The sequence below is a fragment of the Mastacembelus armatus genome, chromosome 17 (genome assembly GCF_900324485.2).
Source record: "Mastacembelus armatus chromosome 17, fMasArm1.2, whole genome shotgun sequence".
NCBI classification, from domain to species: Eukaryota; Metazoa; Chordata; class Actinopteri; order Synbranchiformes; family Mastacembelidae; genus Mastacembelus; species Mastacembelus armatus.
Window position 1 is genome coordinate 5507382 of NC_046649.1, and position 26436 is coordinate 5533817.

Here is a 26436-nt window from a genome sequence, read left to right on the forward strand (position 1 = left end):
TGTGAATTATGCGCAGCCCACCGGGCTATTGCTGTGAGTCATATCCCTTCTTCGCGCCTGTGCGCTGAAGAGAAAATTGTCAATGCCCACCTGGCGTGGGCTCCCGCGCCTGAACCAAGAATCTCAATCACGTCTGCGACACCCAAACACAAGTGGCACAGTCTGGCTGTTTCCTAAGAGCAGGAGCACTCTTTTTTTCCACTGGCTCGAAGGACCAGTGGGGCCTACAGCCCAGATGTCTGTGTCCAATTCACAAAATATTCTGTTACAATACATAACATCCAGGGAAGCACCCAGGACAGTGTGAGAAAGTGAGAAAGGGATGAACTAGAAAATGTCTTCTACTGACAAACTACGGAGAAAACTTGCTAAGGACGACACTCTTCTAGTGGAGTGTGTCCGGATTCCAGCCACAGGCACCCTGCCAAGCACAGAGTAAGCTTGTGCTATGGTGTCACACAGCCAGTGAGATAGGCACTCTGCGGTGAGGGGGGAAGCCCAACGAACACTCTCTGTAGTGAACAAAAAAACTCTGAACGCAGTGCGTTCTATATAACCTGCCAAAGCACGCACCAGGAAGAGAAGATAAGATGCAGCCTGCTCTGCAGACACATGGGGAGGAGGAAATAAACCTTCCAGTGTGATCACTCTAGAACTGCACGAGCTAGTGATGCACTTTGGCCTGTACCAAGGATTGGGGCTCAGGGTGGCTGCACCGCAATCCTCCCCAGTCTGAAGGCAAGCCAGGGAGACTGAAATTGCTGACAGATCGCTCAACCTCTTTGCTGACACTAACGCCGGGCCACTCCGAAACTATCAGAATCACATCCAGAGCCTCCTCCTAAATCTAAGCCAACAGTAGATGGATATGGTAGACTCCACCTCCAGTGGGCAATTGCCCCTCATCCGCAGAGAAAACCAGTGAGGACACTGCGCGAGCTGAAGTCTGTCCAAACCTGTATATGTATATGTGTATGTATTTATATATATCACAAAGTGGCAAGCAATGCAAGAAATACATACATATATATATATATGTATGTATTTCTTGTATCATATCTGACTAACACAACACATAACTCTGTAGATAATGTAGTAAAAAAATTACAGTATATTTCAATAATTGGTATTTTTGTCACAGTGGGAGACTACAAAACACAAAAACAAAACAAACAAGCCAGAAAAAAAAAACCCTGTAGCTGACCTAAGGCAAGAGAATATGTATCATTCGAAGACTGATGGAGTTTTTACCCCTTAAGGAATTTATTGCTCAGTAAGTGATAACCTCGGGCGCTGAGTGACCTGTGAAGGTAACAGCAGGAAGTGGCAGAGCCATCTCAACCAAATACTGCATTGTCAAGCCTTTTTTGAATAAGAGCAGACCACAGGATTTACAATGGATCTTGCTAGAAGAGCCCTTTGTAACAAACAGACACACCCCCTGCCCACACTGTCTATCTGTCACTCATGCCTGTGGTTTATCCACGTACCTGTGTGAAGTTTTATTGACTTTCATTTATGTTGTTGTTAATCTATTGACTCTGATTACTTACTGTTTGTCATGTGTTTGAAACTTCCCTAGTGGAAAAATAAATTATTTTTCCCATTTTAGAAAACGTTCTTAAAAAGAATTGATCTTTCGCATCACACAGACCAGTGAGATTGCACCTTTACAGTTAGATGACTCTGAAACAATCACCAGCAAGGCTGGAGCACCTCCTGGACCAACCACACCGTGTCAAGCACGATGACGGACCAACCAGATGGATTCCCCGCCGAGCACAGCAAGACAAAAAAAAAACAGTACACAGACAGAGACACTCTTTGCTCTCTCAGGTAAAGACTCTTGGCCCTGTGATGGTCTGGTCCAGGGTGTACCCCTGCCTTTCACCCAAAGAAAGCTGGGATAGGCTCCAGCAGATCCCTGTGACCCTGGTTAAGAATAACCGGGTATAGATAATGGATGGATGGAAAAAGACTCTCCAGAAGTTGCTCTCATACAGAGTCTGACAGACAGGGACTCTCAGGAAGAGAGGACCAACAGAAGAACCATGAGACTGCTTTTATTTCCCATGCAGTGGAGAGACCTGTGTCTAGCCTGTAGCAAACAGCTTAGCTCCAGCTGACCTTCTCACATCAATGAAGTTCAACGGGACATTCCAGAAGCAGCCAGACAGAGCGTGACAAAGGGCGGGGAATGGACTACAGGCCTGCTGACTTTGGGGAATGCCTACGACTCTTCTGGAAACCCTCTGGCAGACTGCAATCGGACCAGCCCGGGGTGGACTGGACGAGCCTCAGTAAACTCGAGGTCAGACAAGTAACCCATGACTGTGCAGGTTGTCTGACATTGATCTCAGCTGGTCTCCATAGTTACCTAGAGCTTCCTCCTAAACCGCTGTTTAGACCTCAGACTCAAACACAGAACATAAATTGATTTCAAAATCTCTTTTCCACCCCTGCAAACCACCTACTATTATAGTGTTATACTGTTTAATTTGTTAATTACTTTCTCTGTTCAATTTTCCCACTGTTTGCCCTACCATGTAAATAGTTAGACATCTGTGACTGGCATCATTGTTGTTTCATTGTTGTTTCACAGAGTAAACTCGTCACTGAATCAGGAGAACTCTCCCTCAGATTGTAGGCTGACATCCTGTATTACTCATTAACTGACTGGTTGATCCACCATCAAAGGATCTGGTGCTCTGAAATCATGAAGATGGCTCCATACCAACATGGTATGATGTACCATGGTGTCATTAATGAAAAAGTAACTTTTTAAAGTCATATGTTGGTTTTGTGAAATAACTGTTTTAACTGTGATAAAATGAGAAACAGTGATAGTGTATGTTCTTATGAAATGAAATAAATGGAATAAATTATAATGCTGTACGTCATATGTCATCCTGTTAAAAATACCCAATTATAACATGAAAGGACACCTTGTTATACCAGGATAATGTGAACTGAAAATATGCTTCTGTCAGAGGGGCAGAAATCTTCTATATAAAATAACCAAAAACATTTTAACCTTGGTTCATGTTTAACCATATCTCATAATAAGAGCTGACTGAGAAGGTTCTCAAAGCCTTTAAACCGAGGACCTCGTTAAACTAAAGCCATCCTTCAAGCAGAACTCTACTATAAACTATACTGAGCCACTCTGTTGATTACCTCAGACTTCTGCATTAAACAACTGTGCAATTAAAGTGTCCCTGATGGTTACTCAGTGACACATGGTTGTATTACAAACCAATGTGCTTGTGTTTGTCTGTGAATATTGATCGACTGACTGCTTTAACCTGGCGTCTGACCTCCGCATATTAATTATCTGTACATTAGCACTGATAAATTTGTTGCATGAGAGCAAGCAAAGAGACTGGCTCTGTGTGAAAGTTCGTATGTGTGTGTATTTTATTTATGCATTTGTATGCAGTTGAGAGCCTTGTAGCAGTGTTTACTTGCAAAATATTTGAGAGGTGTCATCTCAGCTTTTGCAAACTGTATGCGCTTCTTGTTCTCTACTCGCTGTACATCATGTTTTTCTAAAATGCTGGTACACAGAGGAATCAGCAGGGTGATCACAGTGGCCAAAAGTCAAAAGTTGTGGAGAGATCTGCTCTCCTAAAAATAAAAACTGCAACATAGTTTGAATCTTTAACTACAGAGGAGAAATAGACAGAACTACTAAAACTTTACCCAAAAAGAGCCAGTAATTATCCAAGTTCAGTCTTTTTCCGCTGGAAATCATCATCTAGGGAACAACCAACTTTAGCACTGATGATTATTTAGAACATGATGGTTATTTTTCCCTTTTTGAAAATAACTGTGAAAAAGGAAGTCAGGCCATTGGATGGAAGATTGTATGATTGAAGTATTTTTAGATTTAAAAAATGACCAAATATGATGTGAACTTTGGAAAGTTCAAAGTTTGAGGAAAGCAAATTTTGGTATCAATAGAAAAACCTTAAATCCTTCCTATAGTTATTTTTTCCCTCTGTTTATGGATGTATACTTCTCTTGGTGCATCATTACGGACAAGATTGGTTGAGTGCGAATAAGGAGATCTAGAACACTTAAGGCGTGTGCTGTTGACCTTGAACCTTTTCAAAATATCCACACCCTAAACCTGTGTTTAGGAAGGGTCCCAGTAACGTAATGCCAGTGGTCATGACATCACACATATCAAAGGAATGGCTGATTCCCCATCTCCCCAGACCTCAGGTTTGCCATGCACTGAAGTCACTGCAGTTTCCAGGAGAAGATGGGTAAGGACACCACCACCCTACTCCTAAGACCATGTTGAAATTCAGTCATGTAAATGCATAAATGCATCTTTCTTTCTCCATTTTGCTTGTCCAGACTAAGACTTGCTTTTGCTTGTCCCTCCTCCCCTACAGCAAAGCTTTTATATGGCCTCTGGAGTGCATAACTCTAAAACCACCTGTGTATGTGTGTGTGTCTCCTGTTTTGTTCACTCTTAACTGCTCTGAATTGAAGTATGACTGAAGATGGCTGGCTCTGTGGTTGGCATGGATGCCCTAGTGTCAAAGAATCTTGAACAAACTGCTGTCTGTCATGGATAATATCAGCCATCCAGTCTATAACACATTTTGGATAGGCAGAGGATCATGTTCAGTAGCAGGCTGCTGTCAGTCCTGCTCACTGACATATAGAAAAGTTTGCTGTTCCCTCAGCCGTATCTATCTAGCTTTGTCCATGTTTTATTTTTATTTACATTGATATTCTTTGCTATCTTTGAGCCTCTGTTATTTTTGAACTTCGACTAGTTTTAGAAGAAATAACAGCTTAACAAATTAAAGGCAGCAAAATCAAAGTACCATGTGTATTTGTATACTGCTTCAAAGCCCACAAGACAAAACAACAATGTCACCACCTCAATTTTTGCAAAGTTCTGCAGGACTTTCATTTCAACAACCTCTAACTGATTATTGTTTGTGCATTTTAAAATTGCCTTTGCTTGAAAAAAGTTTCAAAGAGTTAATCAATGCTTGCAAATGTTGGTGACAGAAAAGGCACTGTGTTTATAGACCATTCAATACTGGCTTTGTAGTGATAGTTATTTTTCTTTCCTGGACTGCATATTGTCGTCTGCTCATGAATTGACTGTCTAGGCTTCAGATTAGGACAGACAGTGAATGTCATTATATGACACGAGCAGTGCAGGATTTCTCAGTCTGTTGTCTGCACTGGAGTGAAATGTATTAGTTTTCTGTTTAATAAAAAGTTTATGACAGAAGCTGCTTTTCTCAAACGGACTCTTTGCTGATTTACTTAACCTGAATTTCAGGAAGTCAAATAAATTCCATATATATATTGTATTTTGCTTTGCTTTACTTTCCCAACAAAGTTTCCGTGTGTAAAACTCTTAAAAAAAGGCAAAACTGATTTTCTTCATTCTTAACTTTATAAAAAGCACCAGGTTCACAGGGCAGACTATGAACTTTTTTTTTCTGAATGAAATTGTGTTTAAAAATTGAAAAATGACCAGAAACTAATTGACACATACTGTATGGGCCAAGGGCAAACATTAACATAGAAGTATTAGTTGGAGTATGGAAATATAGGTTTAAAGTGTAGCTGTAATCTACAGTGTTAATTATGTATAATGAGAATTTAGAGGCAAGAAGGATCAGATTGCAGAGGACAATAAACATGTGGCTTAATGCAAACCTTTCTGGCCCAGAGCCCTTTAACAGGCTTATTCAATGATGCTGCTGTGTCTCCATATTTGGTTCATTTTTTTAGATTGTTAGTAAAGCAGGAAGCTTAAATGCTCTGTTATGGGCACATGCAGCTTGATGTTTCCTCTTATTTATTGTATTCTCCCACCCAAGACAAATCTATTTTGCCTGAATGTCCTGATTATATTATTGTTTCTTTATAAAATTTCATTTGATGACAGAGCAGATGGTAATAAAAGAATACGAAGATGTGGGACAACTCATGACAAAGTTCACCAGTGTGGTAGATATAAATCAGGTTTATTGCTATTGCTAGCACTCACTCCTCTCCTAATGAAGGTACCAGTCCCCACTAACAAGCTTAACAAATGTCTCGGATATCAAGCAGTAATTGCAGAGAGCCTTTTCTCTCTTCCTAATTACTGATATTTCCTGCTGCACCAGTTGGACCTGCAGCACGCAGGGAGGGTGGAAGACGGGTACGTTATTATATTCCATTTGCTGGGACAGCTCCTGTGGCAAGGCTGCGCTCTCTGAAATGTCTTCCATAGGTTATTTATAATCATGAGGATATGGTAGAGAGAGAGAGCCTGAGACAGAATTTGTTGAACACAGAGAAGAGAAACAGAAATAGAGGAGAGGCAAAAAGAATAGAGCTACAGTGCTGTGCAGTGTCAGTGCAGTAGTCAATGTTTGGGAATAGTGCTGGAGGAGTGTGTGTATATGCTTGAAAAAGAAAGAAATTGAGGTCTGGAAATGGAGCCTTTGATTAACCTCTCCAAACCCCCAACCTGTACTCAGTTTCTCATCAATACTGTAAGGTCATTTCTTCTTTCTATCTTTCATTTTGTTTTTTTGTCTTCCCTCTACAAATCAAAGTGAAGCCTGCAAATCCAACTGAGCTGCCATTTCATTTCATTTCTGTCGTTCTTTTTCTGGCTGTAGTGTGACAGGGTGTTGTCCCTATTCTTGAAAAAGCTCAGATTGTTTGCGTGGTGTATTTTTTTCCAACCAAGGAAACCATCACTTGAGTATACAGCTATATATTATCATTTCATGTGTTTCCGGCACTAAAAAGCCTTTTCGATTTTACACCAAAACAGGTCTATACTTTATACTTTAGATATATCAACTATTTTTCTAAGAGCAAATAGTGATTGAATACAAACTGTTTTCTTCTAGAAAACATTTCTGACACTTCATTGTAACAGGTTACCAGCCAAAGCACCAAAACCATGATGAATTGACTGTTTAAGTGTACTCATGCACTTGACCACCTCAACCTCACATGGAGTCTCTCGCAAGATTGATACATAATTCAAGGAAAAACAAGGGAGATCTAACTAAGGATAGAAAATCCTTAAATGACCATCACAACATGCACTAAGACTGCACAACCTGAGCTGCATACATTATTACTGCTCACAGCTGAACTTATAAATTACATCTGACATTAAAATATAACAATTGATTTGTCTCTCTGTACTCCAGCTTTTCACAAATTAACAGCGACAGATTGTGAATCCATTATTCTAAATTTGTTGGAGGTGTTGGAGCATAATTGCAGGAGATGCAGGCTCCCCAGGGATGTGTGTTTTCTTGTTGCTTTGATTCTACTTACACAGCAAGAGACTTTATGTTAAATCCTATAGCTTGTCAACAGCTTTCACCAAGCATCTGCTTTTGAGCCTCTGTAATGAAAAGTGATTGAAACACACCCTAGATAAAAGTGATTCTCCACTTTCACTGCTGTGAACTATACACAGGTTTGTTCTTTGTAAGTCCAGAGATGACACACTAAATAACTCAATATTTCCAAACACTGTAAAACTCCTAATGCTACACATTTGAAGTTACACTGCAAAAACACTATGAAAAGTGAATGCGCAGTATTTTGTGTATCAGCCTTCCATTTTGCAGTATAAGCAAAGGCTGATGATTTTCTCTATTTTTGATATTGTCCACAAATTCAAAAACAGACTAATACCAACAATAATAATTTGTGTAGTCACTATGTAGAACCCGATTTAGCTTGTCTGTGCTGTAGAGCTACTTTATGGTCTAAACGTACTGTAAATCCAAAATTAAATAGACTAAAATACAATTGTTAATTAAGAAAAAACAAGCAGCACTTACTAGAATGTTCTTTTCTCTCTCCTCTATCCACTCACCCCAACCAGTTGAGGGCAGACGGCCACCCAAACTGAGCCTGGCTCTGCTGGAGGTCTCTTCTGTTAATGGGAGTTTTTCCTCTCCACATTCATAAGGGAATTGTTGGGTTTTATGTTTAAAGTGCTTTAAGATGATTTTAATATAATTTGATACCATACAAATAAATTGAATTGCATTTTCATAAGATAATCCAATCCGTACTCAAAACAAAAAGTACTCAGAAATATTGTTATTGGTGTTTGATATTAGTGCTGAATCTGATTATGCTGGTATGTGTGTATTAATCATGGGGCCACTGTGCAGAAGTTTCATGTCTTTCATGTGTCTGACGTGTCTGTTCTCCATTTTCAATTTCTCCCTTAGCTTATTTGTATGAGGTGAGTGTTTAGTGGTAGAGCAGTGTTAGACCCAGCTGTGAAGGTCAGCATCACATGTCCGATAAAAGTAGTTTGAAGAAAACTTTTACTCCCCCTTCTTTTCTGTAATCTCTGTGAAGAAAATGCCAGCTGCCAGTCTCATTTGGAGAGATAAGGGCCAAACCCCAAATGCACCTGCCTGGCCACCCACAGTAGAATAAGAGTGAGAGAATAACTAGGCAGATAATAAAAAACAGAGGAATAGTTTAAAATAAAAATATCCAGGCTCTGCACCAGCAAATTCTAGAGAAAGCATAACCAGCATAAAGCATCAACTGTTTTAGTGTATAGTGTGTGTGCATGTGTGGGTGTGTGCACATATGACTGTGTACGCATGCATGCTGCTGTCGGTTCTTCACACTAACTCCCAATTGGCAGGGTAAAATAGATGGCCTCTGCTATAGATTTTTGGCAGACAAGTCCCACTACAACCATCTTATATCTTATTACCAACAGCCTCAAACGCTCAAATTGATCTTTATCGGTGTAAAAGAAGAAATCCCCCATGGCATTGTCGACCTTTATGGTCCTCACCTTTCATTGGTGGATTTTTTTTTCTTCCCCTGAGCTTTGGGTGTGTGTCTGTACCATGCAACTGGAAACTCCAAGAGGCACATAGCACACCAACAACAGCGGTGGACAAAAATTTCTGGAGTAGCCACTGTAGTACACCTGTCCAATCTTTTTGGCTGTTTCTATCTACATGTATATATGTACTCTTTCTCTCTCTCTCTCTCTTTACACACACACCCACACCCACATATATAAAAAAAAAAAAAAAAATTCCCGTCTCACCCCTATGGGTGGTGTGTCTTCCTCAATCTCGGGTCCTCTACCAGAGGCCTGGGAGTTTGAGGGTTCTTCGCAGTATCTTAGCTGTTCCTAGCACTGCGCTCTTCTGGACTGAGATCTCTGATGTTGTTCCTGGGATCTGTTGGAGCCACTCTCCCAGTTTGGGGGTCACAGCCCCGAGGGTGCCGATTACCACGGGGACCACTGTTGCCTTCACCTTCCACATCTTTTCTAGCTCTTCTTTAAGCCCTTGGTATTTCTCCAGCTTCTCATGTTCCTTCTTTCTGATGTTGCTGTCACTTGGGATCGCTACATCTACCACTACGGCTTTCTTCTGTTGTTTGTCCACCACTACTATGTCCGGTTGGTTAGCCATCACCTGTTTGTCGGTCTGTATCTGGAAGTCCCACAGGATCTTAGCTCGGTCATTCTCCCTCACCTTTGGAGGTGTGTCCCATTTTGACCTTGGGACCTCCAGCCCATACTCGGCACAGATGTTCCTGTACACTATGCCGGCCACTTGGTTATGGCGTTCCATGTACGCTCTGCCTGCTAGCATCTTACAACCTGCTGTTATGTGCTGGATTGTCTCAGGGGCATCTTTGCACAGCCTGCACCTGGGGTCCTGCCTGGTGTGGTAGATCCCGGCCTCTATCGATCTTGTGCTCAGGGCCTGTTCTTGTGCCGCTACAATCAGTGCCTCTGTGCTGTCTTTCAGTCCAGCTTTTTCCAGCCACCGGTAGGACTTTTCGATATCAGCCACTTCTTGTATCTGTCGGTGGTACATGCCGTGCAGGGGTTTGTCCTGCCATGATGGTTCTTGCTCTTCGTCCTCTGCATCGGGCTTCTGTTGCCTGAGATATTCACTAAGTATTCCATCGCTTGGGGCCATCTTCCTGATGTACTCATGGATCTTGGCCGCTTCATCTTGGATGGTGGCTCTGACACTCACCAGTCCCCGGCCTCCTTCCTTCCTCTTAGCGTACAGTCTCAGGATGCTGGATTTGGGGTGAAGTCCTCCATGCATTGTGAGGAGCTTCCTTGTCTTGACATCAATGGCTTCTATGTCCTCTTTTGGCCAGCTTATTATGCCAGCGGGGTATCTGATGACCGGCAGGGCGTAGGTGTTGATGGCTTGGACCTTGTTCTTCCCATTTAGCTGACTTCTTAGGACTTGCCTTACTCTCTGTAGGTATTTGGCTGTGGCTGCTTTCCTTGCGGTTTCTTCTTGGTTCCCATTTGCCTGTGGGATTCCAAGGTACTTGTAGCTGCCCTCAACATCCGCTATGCTGCCTTCTGGGAGTTCAACTCCTTCAGTCCTGACAACTCTCCCTCTCTTTGTTATCATTCGACCACACTTGTCCAGTCCGAATGACATTCCAATGTTGTTGCTGTATATCCTGGTGGTGTGGCTCAGTGAGTCGATGTCTCGCTCAGTCCTGGCATACAGCTTGATGTCATCCATGTACAGGAGGTGGCTGATGGTTGTCCCATTTCGCAGTTGGTATCCGAAGCCAGTCTTAGTGATGATCTGGCTGAGGGGGTTCAGGCCTATGCAGAACAGCAGCGGGGACAGAGCATCTCCTTGGTAGATGCCGCACTTGATGGAGACTTGTGCTATCGGCTTGAGGTTGGCTACTAGGGTTGTTTTCCACAGTCCCATTGAGTTCCTTATGAAGGTTCTTAGGGTCCTATTGATGTTGTACATCTCCAGGCATTCCAGGATCCATGTGTGAGGCATTGAGTCGTAGGCTTTCTTGTAGTCAATCCAGGCGGTGCACAGGTTGGTCTGCCTGGTCTTACAGTCTCGAGCGACCGCTTTATCCACCAGTAGTTGATGTTTTGCTCCCCTGGTGTCCTTACCCATTCCTTTCTGGGCCCCGCTCATGTATTGAGCCATGTGCCTACTCATCTTAGCCGCTATGATGCCCGACAGGAGCTTCCATGTTGTGCAGAGGCAGGTTATCGGACGGTAGTTGGATGGGACTGCTCCCTTCTGGGGGTCCTTCAGGATCAAGACTGTCCTGCCTTCAGTTAGCCACTCTGGGTGAGTCCCATCCATTAGCAGCTGGTTCATTTGAGCTGCCAGGCGCTCATGGAGGGCAGTTAGCTTCTTTAGCCAGTAGGTGTGGATCATGTCGGCCCCGGTGCTGTCCAGTTCTTCATGTTTGAGACCCTTTCTCGGATATCTGCCGTTGCGATGGTTACTGGTTCCTGTTCAGGGAGGTTGCTGTGGTCTGCTCTCAGGTCTGCCAGCCACTGGGCATTGGTGTTATGTGATGCCTCCCTCTCCCATATGTTTTTCCAGTATTGTTCAGTCTCCAGCCTTGGTGGGTCTGCTCTCGTGTTACTGCCCCCCCAATGAGAGTACACTTTGGATGGTTCATTGGAGAACATCCTGTTTATTCTCCATGCTTCTATATATATATATATATATATATATATATATATATATACTGTATATATATGTGTGTACTATATGTACTGTATGTACTACTTCTGCTGAGCTATAATATGCCTCTTGAAATCTGCCACTCACATAAATAAGATGTCACTGCCAGGGGCTTTTTGTCGCTTAAGAGAGGAAGTTCTACTTGTGTTTACAGTCAGAATATTTCAACGGATTGCTGATGAGCAGAGGAGACATTTCTTTCACCACCTGTCACACAAAGCTGTTGAGTGGTGACAGATCACCTCTGCAAGCACTCAAAACATTGTCACTTTCATGACAGGCAGAGAGATGTTGAAGCAGTAAACACTGGACTAAAACTACTAAGCATAAAATATTCTCTCTGTGCTGTTGAAATATCTTGAATTACTATAATTATTATGGTGCTGGGTAAGGTCACTGAAGACAATACATAGAGGAACTGAGAAATAAAAACATCTTTGTCCAGGAGTTATAAATAAATGCTAAAACTGCAAGTGTTTCAGGCCACCACACATCTGACATATCCATATTCACAACAGCATGTGGACATTGCATGGAGCTGCATTGGTGGGGGCATGCTGTATCATATACCCATGAGACAGTGTAATACAATTTATGGAGAACAACAGATTTCAGTGTTTAAAAGCTTATTGGGTACCAAAACACACGGCAGGGGCTACTTTCAAACAGGATTTTACATATCTAAAGTATTTGGCAAATAATGTATGCAGTATGTGATGGTCCAGCACAACACCTTGCTGGATTGCTTCATGTTATGTTGCAGAAGAATTGGAACCAGATGGAGCTCTTTGTCACACAACCCTGCAACATTTTGGAAGACCACAATCTTCAATCCTTCGATTTTTAATTGGAAGCAGCTACCTGCTGTGTCTAGAAATGAGGTTGGAGGAAGTAGAGTTTGTGGGCCATAAAACCGGAACAATACACTAACAGGGTCTCCAAACACTGCATAGAGCTCAGGAAAGACCATAGTCAGGCAATAATTCCCTGTGGTTTGATCCATTATTGTTTGAACAAAAAACATTGATTAAACTTCCAGGAATTTGAGGTTTACATATCTGACTATGGGTAATGAAGTCCTCATACTTCGAATGTGCTTTTTAAAGGGAGAAATCACCTGGTCATGAGGATTAAAAGACCCACTCTTTTGTTTTCAGGAGAAAATGCCAAAGCATCTATTTACTGAAATATCTGTTATTGTGTATGTCTAAATATTAGTGATTTACTCTTTATCTTCCTTTAATCCCATTGTATCATAATATTATTTCTTCCCTAAGAGCTGTGTTAGCTTTCAAGTTTATTTTGTTTTTTCCTCTTATTTTTCTTTTGTTACTTGATGAGTTTTAGGATTACGCTAACATACAAATGTTAAAGGAAAATAGCATTTAAGAGAGTCTGAAAAGATCAGCCACATGTATTGCATCATGATAGTGGCCATTCTGGAAATGGCACTTTGTAAATGTCTGCTCTGTTATGGTCTCTTCTATATGTTCTGCTTCACTTCTCTGATCATTTTCATGTCGCACTTTGACCTGTTTGTTTGGAGTCTCTTTGAGCTGATATGCCTGTCTGGAAACCAGCGCCTTATTAAAGCAGTGTGCTTGCATGACGTGAGAATGCAACACTTTGATTCTGTTTGATATGAAAGTGTTCACAGCTCTAATGAAGGCAGACTGGAGACTTCCTGAGTTGACTTAAAACTTTAATGGCAGCACGCTGATGCCAGGGCATGATTTTACTTCCATGGTGACATAATAGCAAAGAAACAGATGTGGATTCTTAAATTCGTCATCGTAAAAAGTCTTAAATCTAAATATTTGTGTTGCATTAAATTGCTCTTCCTACTGTGCACTACTGGATTTAATCAGATCTGCACATATTTGTGACATAAAAGCTGTAGCTGTAGAAGTATCTGCTTCATTCATCTGAGTACGTCATTTGAATTTTCAGGTGTATTATGCTTTTCATACCACCTCATGAACTATTTTGCAGCAATTTCCCCAACAGCTCTATGACCTTTCATGTGTTTTCACTTTATTATTGATAAGTGGGAGGAAATGAGCATCTATGCTCTTCTTTTTGTTCATAGTGTTATAGTTCATAGTACAACGCTTTCTTTTGACACAAAGATGTTTTGCTTTATAATTATATAGAAGGTTCTGGTGGTCAATAAACTATTATGTATTTTTCTTTTCACAGACACTGCTTTGGGTGTAATTATACACTCATGATGGAGAGATGGAGAAATACTTTTGTTGTACTATGTATTATTAATACTATGTATGAAAACCTACACCTGTGGTTTTAATTCACTTTTACTGCCTCGCTGGGGCGAAATCCTGAGTTCTTATCCAATAGTACTTTAAATTAAAGGCCTGACTTTTTCTAGTCATGCTTCATGTTATCTCTCAGCCACCAACAGTTTCTAACATCATTACACCTCATTCAGTTGTCTGCTGGATCTCAGACCGGCTAAGAAACATTTTGCTACACTACATTACGCTTGTCTTTAGTGCCAGGCGAACTCACACTGGTCTGCATTCTAGTGAACAACAATTCACAGATCTGTAAGAGAAAAGAGCTGGTTACTGTCTTACTGTGTAACATGCAGAACTGAAAAAGAGTGGAAGTTGGAACAAAAGCAGTGTTCCTTGAGGTTCAGGGTTAGGATCCAGTGCTGTAATGTGTAAACTGAGATATCCAGAGACAGTATGAAGAAGGAGAACGAGGACAGAACAAGTGAAAGGTTAAGAACATGGAGCTGATGGATGTACAGAGAACACACTGACAGACACAGAGCATTATTGGGCCCTTTATCGTCCCTGAAGGAGCTGTCACTAATGGGCTTGTCAGGCCATGGTCAGCAGCCATAATTAGCACTTAGACAAACAGAGTCAGCTCACAGCAGTCACACTGCTATGAACCACAAATAAAGCTGCCATCAAGGCTCACAGGACCTTGTCAGATACTGCTATAGATAACCTGTGTGTGTGTAGGTGGGTCGGATAAGGCAGGATAAGGTAGATTGAAAGGTCTTGTCCAGCTAGGCTTGACTGTGGAATTCTGCAAAGGTAAAAGGGTAGGAGAGCAGGAAAATGCTGCCCATATATCAATGCATTAAAACAATCTTGAACTTTACAAGAATTTTATGTTGTCTAGTCTCCTGGATATGATGTAAGACCCGATATTTTATTTTCTTTGTATCCATTGATCCATGCCTGAGTAAGGGGGAACTGATTTTTTTTTATTCCATTAACTCATGCATGCAAAAATGGGTCTTAAAAATCTCACTCTTAACACATTTATATGAGAAGTATTTTCCATCAGCCTTCAACACACCTTTTTCATTCAAATGCCACCTTTTCCCCCTATGCCAAGAAAAATAATGTGATCTTATTTTCTTGAACCTTTGCCATATCTATTCAGGTTTTTTTCCAACAGGTAGGTGGCAACAGATCTCAAAAGTCAATGTCAATTTAAATATGGGACATCACTTATCCCATGATAAGGCCTAGAAATTCTAACTGTAGTTTCCCTACTTTCCCCAGCAGTTAAGCTCAGCTCTGAGTGGGATTTTGAATACATTTCTAGGGAATTGCAACCAAATCTATACAGCTAAAAGGGTGAAATACATATGTGAAGGTGAATTGAGGAAACTTTTTTCCAGTTGCCAATTGACCCTAATCAGCCAGATGGCCCCCTAATAAAATACTATAGTAAACAGGTTAAAAGCACAGATGTATATTTTAACCACCTATCAGATTTAGATTTAAAATCCAAAACTTGGTTTCAAGCATTAGGTTCCTTTATGACATCAGTTTCCATGATTAAATAAGAAACAAGCCAAATGAAAGCCTGAAGTAAAAACATACTTCAGGAGTAATTTAACCTCCAGTGAAAAGATCATTTTGCAGTGGCTTAAATTCTCACCTTCTTGATAGGATGATATCACTGTTGGGTGTGGTTACAGATACAACATTTCTGGCCCAACAGCCTTTTGGTGCAGCTGGCTCCAATTGCAAGAGTCAGGTCAAAAGAGACTTGAAATTCAAAAACACGGCTTCAGCCCATTTTTATCCATTTTTCACAAGTAAACAGATTAGTTTTTACCAGCTTCCTCAGCTTCATTCCTAATGAATCCCAGTTGCTACAACAGGGTAGTGTGCTTTGCCCTCTGGGTTGAGGTGCAGGTCAGCCAGTTACAGCAGGGTTTGAGGTGGTTTGAGATGAATGATGACCTGTGTTACCAAGGCCTCTTCAATAGGTAAATTGAAAGGCAAAAGAAAATATTTGCATATTTTCATTCATAGACAGATATACTGTACTCTATGATGGATTCAGACTCCAAGGGGGTTTGTGAATCGGTCTTGATTGTCGTGTTGAAGTGGCTGATTGAGCTGCTGACAAGGGGAGTTCAAGTGTTATTACACTGCAGTGTACACATGGTAATGCTTACCCTGGGCTACACGCACACACACACACATTGGTTTCTGTCATCTCAACTTACCCATTTTCTCGCACATTTTTTCTTGCATAAAAACATACAAATTCAAGCTGCTCCTGCCCTTCCCCACCTTTCATACACACAAACAAATGTCTTCCTTTCGTATTGTATTTTTGTTCATATCCTCCACACAGAAGCAATCACACCGGATCGCTGTGTGGCTTTGCAGCTGAGGGGAAAGATGCACTTTTTTTTCCTTGCAATTTGCTATAGCTGGAGACAGGCAGGGCATCACCCTGCTGTCGTGACTTATCAGGTAAAATCTGCATGAGGCTGCCTGCAGGTGTCGCTTCACACAGACACTGACACACACACACATTTACACACCTAAGTATATAACAAAATTGCACAGCACATGTTAGAAGGTTTGCCTCTCACATAAACTTGTTTAAGCATGCTGATGCATTCCATTTTGTAGGTTTGGATTTTAAAATGTATCATGCAGCACACCCAGAATTTTGTTTATCTGTGTCTTATTCATTCTCTCCTTTGCTGCCTCTAATTATGTTTATCATTTTTCTTCTCCACATACAATGGGAATGATCCGTCCAAAACTCCCCCTTTTTAATGCAGTTTTCCATCTCAGTGCTTTCCTATTTGCTTAGCCACTGCCTGCTTTGATTTCCAACATTCTCAGATCAGCAGGAGCTCATGATTAAGTACCATAAGCATATAATGTTCATCTTGGCCAAGCACATTAAAAGGTTAGATATGATTTGCCCTCCCTTTGTCTGCTGAACAGTGGAATACGTGCATTGATAGCTTCTGTTCCTTGCAGCCATGTCGGTGATCCACTAGCATCATCTAGTGGTGAGAATATTTGAGATACTGCTCATTTATAGAAGTCAGTGCAGTTAAACTAAATGGTATTATTCCACACAGGCTGGAAGAGAGATGGGTTCATGCTTGGGAAGAGTTTGTTTGTAGGAGCCGCAGAGGTGTCAAGTCAGGGATTTAGTTTTAAAAGCCCCTGTTAAGAATGAGTGTGATGGTGTCAGGGCCTAAAATCATTTGCTTTGATCACAAAGATGAATGATGATTTAATGGGTCATCATTTCACAAAGAGGTCTGATGAAAGGCAATATATGATCTGCGGATCTGTGGGAGACAGGAAATTAAGGCTTTCGCTCCAAAACACCATCATATATTAACACAAACATCATCTGAAAAGTATATGCTTAAGTAGTCTTTCTTGTCCCGTTTCTCTCTTCTTTCCATCTCCTCATTTAATCATGGATAACTGATGTCTCTCATCCCCATAAACATTCCTAGATTTGTAAGTATATTTTTGTAAACAGGAAGAGTGACTTGAGTCAGTCAGTAGCACATGAACAAGCATTATTTCTTGCTGGAGTGTGTGGGAGAAAGGACGGATGAGGAGGTATTATATGAATCTGAATAGCTCTGAGCTCCATCTGTTGTGTACCATGGAGCTGATGAGTCATTCTGCTTGGTACAGCATGGGTCACAGCAGTCCCAAATCCCCAGGTTGATACCAAAATACACACAGATAAACATATATGCTCATGCTGCAGTTTTCTGTCCTGTGTCTACAGTTTATTAAAGCCTTTTCAACTGGTAGCAAGGATTGGCTTACAGACCATGTCCAGGCCTTCTGTAGGACGGCAGACATTAAAATTGAAATCCTCTGCACCAATACAGTGTCACTGTTACTGTACCATCTTAAAGGTTTTCTCCACATTTAGCTTCTGTAATATTTTCTGAATCACAGTGCATAGTTTTAGTCAGTCTACAGCCTCAGTCTTAACAATAGACTTGATTGCATAAGCAATTACTAACAAATGTTGGTGAGTGGAGCATTTAGCCTGCCCTACAGGTACACCTCAAGATAGCTTCAGTGTTAAACCCATTAATTAAATCACAAATTAACCCTGAGAGGATGAAACTAACTCACTGTCAGCACTTCTAAAAGTGAAACCTGATTATAGAGGCCTAAAAATACACATGCACATAGACTTGTGCCCGTGTTTGTCATCACATCCCTTTGTGAAATGTCTCTTATACACAAAGATCATATTTAGTGAGCTTTGTGAATGCTTGCATTTAAGTACAGTATGTACATTTTCCTGAGGCTGTATTCTCCTCAAAACAACACTGCCAGTCATTAGGCTTTCCTAAAGGCAGGTGTGTTTATGTCTAGGTCGTGTGTGAATGTACCTTTTAGACTATATTATGGCTGAAATCTGACAGAAGGAAAAAGGGTGAAAAACAAAAGTGAGCAAAAGAGTTACAGAGTTGGTGAGAACACAAAGGCAGTGGAAGTGTCAGAAAATGTGAGACAAGAGAGACTGGTTTTCGTGTTTCAATAGGACGATACAGAGCAGAAATATTATGCTAACATTTTACTTCTTCACACCTACCACATGTATTTGGCAAAAGGTGTGATTATGCCTTTTAGTGAGTAAGAGACAGACCAAAGAAGGAATCACAATGATGAGGTACTGCAAAAACAGACAGGGGCTGGGAGAGAAAGAAGCACACATATTAGAAAAAATCACTGCTCTAATTATGGGGGAACCAGTGGGGGCGTAGTTCCCACATAAGGATCCTGAGCTTTCCCAGAAGGAAGGGTGGTGAGGGCAAAAAAACTGGATAATTAAACATTAACATTTCTACAGTTACAAAATGTGATAAAATAAATGTATACAGTCTAATTAAAACCTAATTTCTTGACATCAGTCATTTATCATCAGTTTATTATTGATTATGGACTGCTCCCATGTGTTGTTTTGTGTGCCCATGTGTAATTACTGTGTGTGAATTTGGTGACAAATCAGCAATTGTCAGTGATTCAGCAACTCTGCTACCTCTGTCTCACACTATCAGCTCCCACAAATAGCAAACTTTTCAAACAATATGAAATTAATTGTTAGGCTCCAACCTCTTGTTATGTGGTGAGCATTTCATCAACATGAGCATTTAAAGGTCAGCTATTCATTTTCTCCTTTTAGCCTGGGTCACCTAGCAGCCTTTTTCTGGTATGAATAGCACTTTGCGAATTTAGCACTTAAAAGCCACTTATGGCATCGTAGAGATGCTATATGGCAGACCTCAGACAGTCTTTATCATATAAAGTGAAAATCATGAAACGGCAAAGCAGCCCATCAGGAAATCAGTAAACACTAATTAATCAGATACAGTACCTACCCCAGGTGTCTCCACTAGCTCTTCACCTGAAGAAGACTCTTGACTCTTGTGTGTCAGTGACTCACTAAATAGCCCAGAGAAACAGCCAAACAATATTCTGGGGGAACTTTTGGGAACAGAACAACAATTATTTGCAAAAAAAAAAAAAAAAGTGCTGTGTCAAATTATGAAAAACCTAGAAGCAAAAGAAGTAACTTGTGTGGCATTAGTGTTTCTGTTAACAAGTCACAATGCAGTATGTAATCATATCCTGTGTTTCCTGAACTCCAAAAAGGGATGGTTTTCTTTTAACTTAACTTAATTCCCTTACTAGTCCCACAATGGGGAAATTCTATTACCACCCAAAGTGTAATCAGTGCACCCCATGCACACAGCCAGCGCTGTAGCACCCAGGGAGCAGTTGGGGGTGCGGTGCCTTGCTCAAGGGTCTCACCTCAGTCATGGTATTGAGATTGGACAGGGAACTGGCTGTTCACTCTGCCCACTGTCAACACTGGCTCAAACCCCCGACTTTCAGGTTACAAGTTCAACTCCCTATCCCTTAGGCCACGACTGTAGTTACTAATAGGAGCTGTGCTGCATATACTGTAGGTTGTAGTGATAATGCAATATAACTGCCACATGTAACTTCTGTCTGCCAGGACATAGCACGTGAAGATGAGAAGAATGATGAGCACTGATTGGTGGGAAGTGAGCCAGTTTAACCAGGGAAGATTAGAGTTTGGCTGGTTATGAGCACAAGGAAAGTGACATCCTTGGTGACATTCAGATGAATAAGTATGTGAAGGCAAACGTGAATGCACACAACTGGGTTCTAGATAGTTTTTCTTGATTCATGGCTTTTTTTTTTCTTCTTGTTTATCGCTGTTTCTGATCAACGTACCTCTACATACCTACTCAGACCTACTTAGACACATTACAAACTAAAGCCTATATTCTTCTTCACTGCCTTTGATGAGTCAGATGAAGTCATAGCCTGGAGAGTACCTATATTTTTTGCCTGTAGATTTTGCTCCCACATACAAACCAAGGGCACACACCTTTCAGGATTCAAAATACGTAAATGTCCAGTGCTTAATTTCATTCTCCTCCAATGGGGACCTGACCTGAGATTATACCTCATTTACCAACACTTTCTTCTGACTGGTGAGGACTAGTATCAATAGTCTAATCACAAAGCCTTGAATCTGTATGTTAATATTGTCAAGGACATACACAACAAACATAATTGTGGGACCACTCCGCCCAATTTGATGTTTACTTGAATTTTTTCTCCCTTTCCTTCACTCTAGTTTAGTTTGATCAGCAGTCACCACTTAAATGTTCTGTTGAAGGGAGATCTGCAAAGAGAGAAACAGGCGTTACATTTTAAATGTAATGTCTAGGAGTTGAAGCTGAGCGATTTGTCAGAGTCTTTTATTTCTGTATAGGATATGCACGTTTTGATTGACAGATTGATGAGATGAACAGCACCAGAAAGAGTAGACTCACCCAGTAGCTGCAGTAGCGGTCTTTGTTTACAAAAGTACAGAGTGAGCTGCATATTCATATCCATATGTTTGGATCCAAATCTATTTGGCTACACTACCTTTGAAGAAAGACGGTTTGTTCCAGACAGATGTAAAATTGTCCACATATGGAATGCCCAGTGGGCAGCAGTAGCCTTTGAGCCAGATGAGAAGCTGGCAAGTTTGAAGAAAGTTCAGATGAGGACAGTGGGCTGTAATAGTGATACTACTTAGGAACTTTAGTGTCAGTGACATGAATCTGTGGTTCCTGGGAAGCTGCAAGTCACAGGCTGAGGGATATTCAGATGTTGGGCCACTGATGATGCCCCGACCAGTACCTCTGGGTTAGACACAGCCAGAGAACATAGCCTGGGGCCTGTAGTTGTCTGTTTTCCATGTACCATGAGACTGCTTTGCCACTCATGCTATTCCTCTGCCGGGAGTCTGCTGGGGCGAGTCAGGCACAAGCAGGTGGACAGTCATTCAAACCTGCAGGCTGGCACATCGAAACTCTTGGAGCAGGGTTGTTAGGGTTGTTGGTGATCTGTGGGACTTCCATTACTCCACAAATGACACATAGCTATATCTCCCTTTAAACTTAGATCACCACTGAATGTTAAACAGCATGAGGGGTTGTCTTGGGCCTACCAAATAGCTGGTCATAATATTTTGTTCACTCTGATTGTTGTTATTGCTATTGGGTTTGCTAGGGAGAGATTAAATAAAGTAAGCCCTATAATTAAGACTCGCCAGTTTTTGCAATGATTATAACAGATTTTATAAAAATTGTTTAGACAAAAATATGATTGTCTTTTCTTGTTTTAAACATCTACAATCCTTACACAACATTTCCATGTTGCTGTTCTATAAATTCTGTTATTTTAAGTCCAGCTTCAAAGTTTTTGCAGGTTGATTGTACTGTCATGCTCTTGTCTACTAGTTGTGCATTAAATACTAAATAAAATGAAAAAGATAATATAATAAATAATAAATTGAGTATAAATTGACAAACATGAATGATGACTAAATAAACTGCAACAGAGATAAAAAATGTATTGTCATTCAATACAATTTATTACTGCAGTAGTTATTGTGACAAAGAGACTATCCTGCTGTTATCTTCCCTGATTACTTAATCTTTGAGTATTGATAATGTTAAGTTCCACAGTAGACAATCATTAACTCACATTAAAACAACAATTCTTTTGTCAGCAAAGACATATACCCTATTTGCCAGAGGAAGAACTGAGCACTTTGTAGCCGTCGCGCAGATATTTACACTTTCCCATGCATTTTGCCTCTGATGTAGAATAGTTAAAGAAAAGTCTCAGAGAGTGCTGTGGGAATGTGGAAACACAGTTAGCATTTTGTAGTTTTGCCATGTTGTTGCACAGGAAAGAATGATTCCCTCTTCAGTTAAGCAATCCTCTTTCATATATCCTTTCAGGTAACTCACCTTCAGAGGAGTCAGAGGAGCGAGATAAGGAGCCCAGGACACTGACATACCCTGCATACATCGCCAGCCTGCTGGACACGGGTGCAAAGCGTATGGCAGCCGGAGTCCGTATGGACTGCACCAGCCAGGGCCAGTGTCCACGTTCCTGCCACCTCTGCCACATGAGCCCAAGGGCAGCACAGGGGCGGCAGCAGTCTGAGCCAGTCTTGCTCCAGATTACTAAGGCTGCACCCATTTATGAATTAGTGTCCAACAATGAGACATACCAGGTGTGTACAGTGTTTTCTTTTCTTTCTTTCTTTTTTTGATTCAGTGTTAAGGCACATACTGTTACTAAAACTCTCCCTATGAATCTATCTCAACAGTCCAACATGCATTATATCATTTTTCCATTACACCATCTTAATTGGTGGAAGATCTTCTCTTATTCTCCTGAAAACTTTCCTGTGTATGATTAAAGGAAATATTTACTGACCAATGACCTTGTCATAATTACAGTAAAATGAAAGCTTTCCTTTGATCTGGAGAAAGTGCAGTGGAGAAAGCTCCCATAATGTGTGAGAGCAGCAGCTCAATGCAGTAGAAATGAATCCAGGCTTGAGTATGTGTGATCATTTAGTCAATCTATTACCAGGCATCCTGCAATAAAAACCATCATTTGTTTGTGACTCTATGTGGTTTATCCATCAAGCCTAAACAGCTTGTGGTCTTATTATGAAACAGGTTAAGGGAAGAGAAGAGTCTAAGCAGAAGGCTTTTCACTTTGGAGCATTATGCCTAAGAGACAGCATGCTTTTCCAAAAGGTGCCTTAATGTGCTGTTTCTTCAACTTTATCAAACCTGCACGTCGACACTGCTTCTGCTCCTGCAGAGAAAAGGTCCATACATTGGTGCCTACCATCCTGAGGTGTCAGGTTTTGATCCTCATAATGGATTCAGACACAGTTATGGACAGAAGGTGTTTAGAAATTGCTAGAGCTTCACTGTGCAGCTCCTGGCATAGACACAATGCACAGGCAGCATTTTGAAAAGTTAAATTTTAGCATTTTGGCTTGTAAGCAACTGCTTCCACATTACAATGTAAATATGAGGGCTGCATACTATACATGTGGTATATTTATTCTGAAAAAAAAACAGTATTCACAATGTGATACAAAAATAATTTGTTGTAATTTCATACTATTCAATTCAATATTAATTATAATTAACTGATTTGAGATTTGAAAGACAATTTGAAATTTGAATGACTTGCACTTGGGACCTGGACTAAAATCACTCAGACTTGTCGATTTAGGACTTGACTTGGACTCTAGATTTGGGACTTGTGAACAATTTTTTATTTTATTTTAGTTTTATTTTATTTTTATTATTTTTAGTTTTTTAGTGCACCATCATCAGCAGGACATACCTGATGAGCTGAAAGTTGTTCCCCACTGTAACAATCAAAAAATATGTTGATGGCTTACAGAGATAATTCTGGGGTTTATAGGTGTAAAACAGTTTCAGCCCAAACTGATCGCTCATTCAAAGTGAACTTTTTATCACAGATGAAGAAAATATTACAGATATAGAATCAAATCCAGTAAACATTTAAGTACAGCCTGTTTAAAATAATTACATAAAAAAACAACTAGCCAATGCTGATACCATTGCTATTAGATCAAGAAGTGGTGACAATGCAGTGCATGCCTTGAATTCCTCAGCTATATCAAAACAGTTGTTTAATCAGTCATGTCAATCACAAGAGCCTTAACTTGGACTCTGTCCCAAAGACTTGAGACTTGTCATGGACTTGCAAAAAGTGATTTGGGAGCATCTCTGATTGCTTGTTCCATTATAACTTTAGTTTTTCTCATTTTGTCTGTCTTCTCATCTCTCTCTGTCTCTCTGTAGGCTCTTCAGGAGGCAATGATGAGCATGCTGTGGTGTTCAGGGAAGGGCGATGTTATTGATGACTGGTGTCGGTGCGATTCCAGTGCTTTTGGCACAGACGGGCTGCCCACTTGTGCCCCACTCCCCCAGCCCATGTTAGTAAAAATACCACTCTCTAAACATAAATACAATGTAAATGTAAAAAGCATCGACTGACAAAATTCTATCAGAGCCATTCAAATAATATCAGGGTCTCACTGGACCAGGTCCTCTGTTTGAAGTGCCTATTACCATTTCTTGTTGTAAAGTAACACAGATCATTTGAATTATGGAAAACCAATCACAAACAGATGCAAAATGATCAACAGAGATGTAAAACTAAAGTAGAGAATTGCAAACCACACAGACATAAAAACAACTACACAAAATCCATCCATCCATCCATGAGTCACTGATTTATTTCTCCTGTTCAGATGGGGTGTGCTAATCATTGAAATGAGCTACAGTATTGATTGGCTGGCAAACCTCTATATGCATGCTTCTCAAAGCCATATAGCTGCCAACTCAGAGTAAGTCAAATCAGACATAAAGGGATAAATTACTAGATTTCCTGTTGACAGGGGTGTTTGTGACATCGCAGAGTATGTTTTCATTGGATTTCAGGTTTTATGGAACATGAGGGATAATGTCAGCTGTCAGTTGCAGTGTGTTAACAGCATCTTTCACTCAGGTGGCTTGGTTTTACATCTCTGTCACTCTGTTGCCAGGCTGAAACTGTCTTACACCTATGAGCCCAGCAGCTCATTGGTCATCATGGAGTGGAACCACACTGAGCCACCAATCGGTGTCCGGGTTGTTGATTACCTCATCAGCCAGGAGAAGGTGACAGAGCGGACCGACCACTCCAAAGTTGAAACAGGTACATCTGTCGAGAACCGTCTACATCAACAATTTGATGCCACAAGTGGAGAACTGTGAACTAGACTTATGTTACCAGGCAACCAGTGATGCCAGTTTAGTTCTCCCAGAGAATCAACAAAGCTTAAAAACAAAGATTACTCCCAGTGTTTCCAACACTTACTGAACCAGCAAGAGGCACTGTTGCTGTTTTGGACGTGTACCACTTTAAGATGGGCAGTGAGGAAGTCAGTTGGCCTCTGTTTGTATTGGCAGCTGTTGACCAGAGTTCATTATTTATGCTGGCAAAAACAACAAATCCACTAGTTTGTTAGCACCACTCAGCCACAAAAGCCTAATTTGTTTTTAATCTAGTATACCAGCTGGAAGGAATTCTGGTCCTGAAGTGAAAAAGAAGGGATTTGCAGTTTATTCTACAGGGTTAACATGGCTTCAGCCCCTGAAAAGCTTGGAACCATTGTGAACCCTTTTCATTTTTGTTTAATGTTACCCTCTATAGTTCGAAAAACCTTCCACTACAGTAATGTTTCCAAAGGCAAGGAATTAACAAGATAAACCATTCAATCTAAATCTAAGACAACCAGTGATAGTAGTGAAATGCAGTGTTTTTCTCTGACCATTGCCTAGGTTTAGTCTATTTGCTACAGGCCTGTTTTAGTTGTAGTTTTTAAGGCCTCCACAAGATGGGGTACACTAATAATAATGATGCAGTGTTGTGTGTTGTGTGATTTTATAAAATAGTTAGCTCTGGCAATTGCATTTATATACACATTGCTGCCTAATGTACCACTGTAATTGTTGCAGAAACTGTCTTTTTGTTAATAATAAGAAGAAATTAGCTCATGAGTGTACGAAATCCATACAAACCAGCGTTTCTCACAGCACATTTCATTAGAATTAACACAAAAGTGTTTAAAACTTTACAGTAAAAAGCCATTTTCTTCTTTAGTTAATGTAAGCAGTTTGAAAGTGTTATATATTTTTTGATTTTATAATCCATATGGATCTAGGGGTAGTGTTGCTAGAGTAGGTTTTCTCTGGTGTTTTCACTGAAAGGTGACATTTCTGTGAGCAGAGGCAGGACTGTGTGTAGCTCTGTCATACATAAAATCCAGCTTATTTGGCTGGAGCCATATGAGCAGGAGCTGGCACTCCAAGGGCAGTTTATTCCAACAGTAATGACAAAATCTATAATGGAGACTGTTGCAGTTCTCTGTGAGCACCAATGTTTGTTGTAGCTTAATGAGAAAATAAACTAAATAGGTCAGAACAGTGAATATCATTAATCAATGTAGCAGATTCAGAAGGGAGACTGAAGCAAGAGGGCATTTTTCTTTATTAGTGCTATAATAATGTGTTCTAGCTATACGTTCAGCAGTATAATTCATTTTGAGTATAATGAACTGTGAGGGATTTTATTTTCTTAAAAAAGATATATGCTAAGTTGCACCACTTATGTATATAAGTCAG

At 40.7% G+C, this 26436-nt stretch overlaps 1 protein-coding gene across 1 annotated transcript in view; it reads left to right on the top strand.

The window, feature by feature from the left end:
- Nucleotides 1–26436, top strand: part of astn1 (astrotactin 1) — a 377251-nt gene that overhangs the window by 311919 nt on the left and 38896 nt on the right. Inside the window, exons 18-20 of the mRNA XM_026312724.1 lie at nt 22168–22445; nt 24070–24203; nt 24816–24967. Of these exons, the coding sequence (XP_026168509.1) occupies nt 22168–22445; nt 24070–24203; nt 24816–24967 (564 nt within the window). The remainder of the gene's footprint in view (nt 1–22167; nt 22446–24069; nt 24204–24815; nt 24968–26436) is intronic.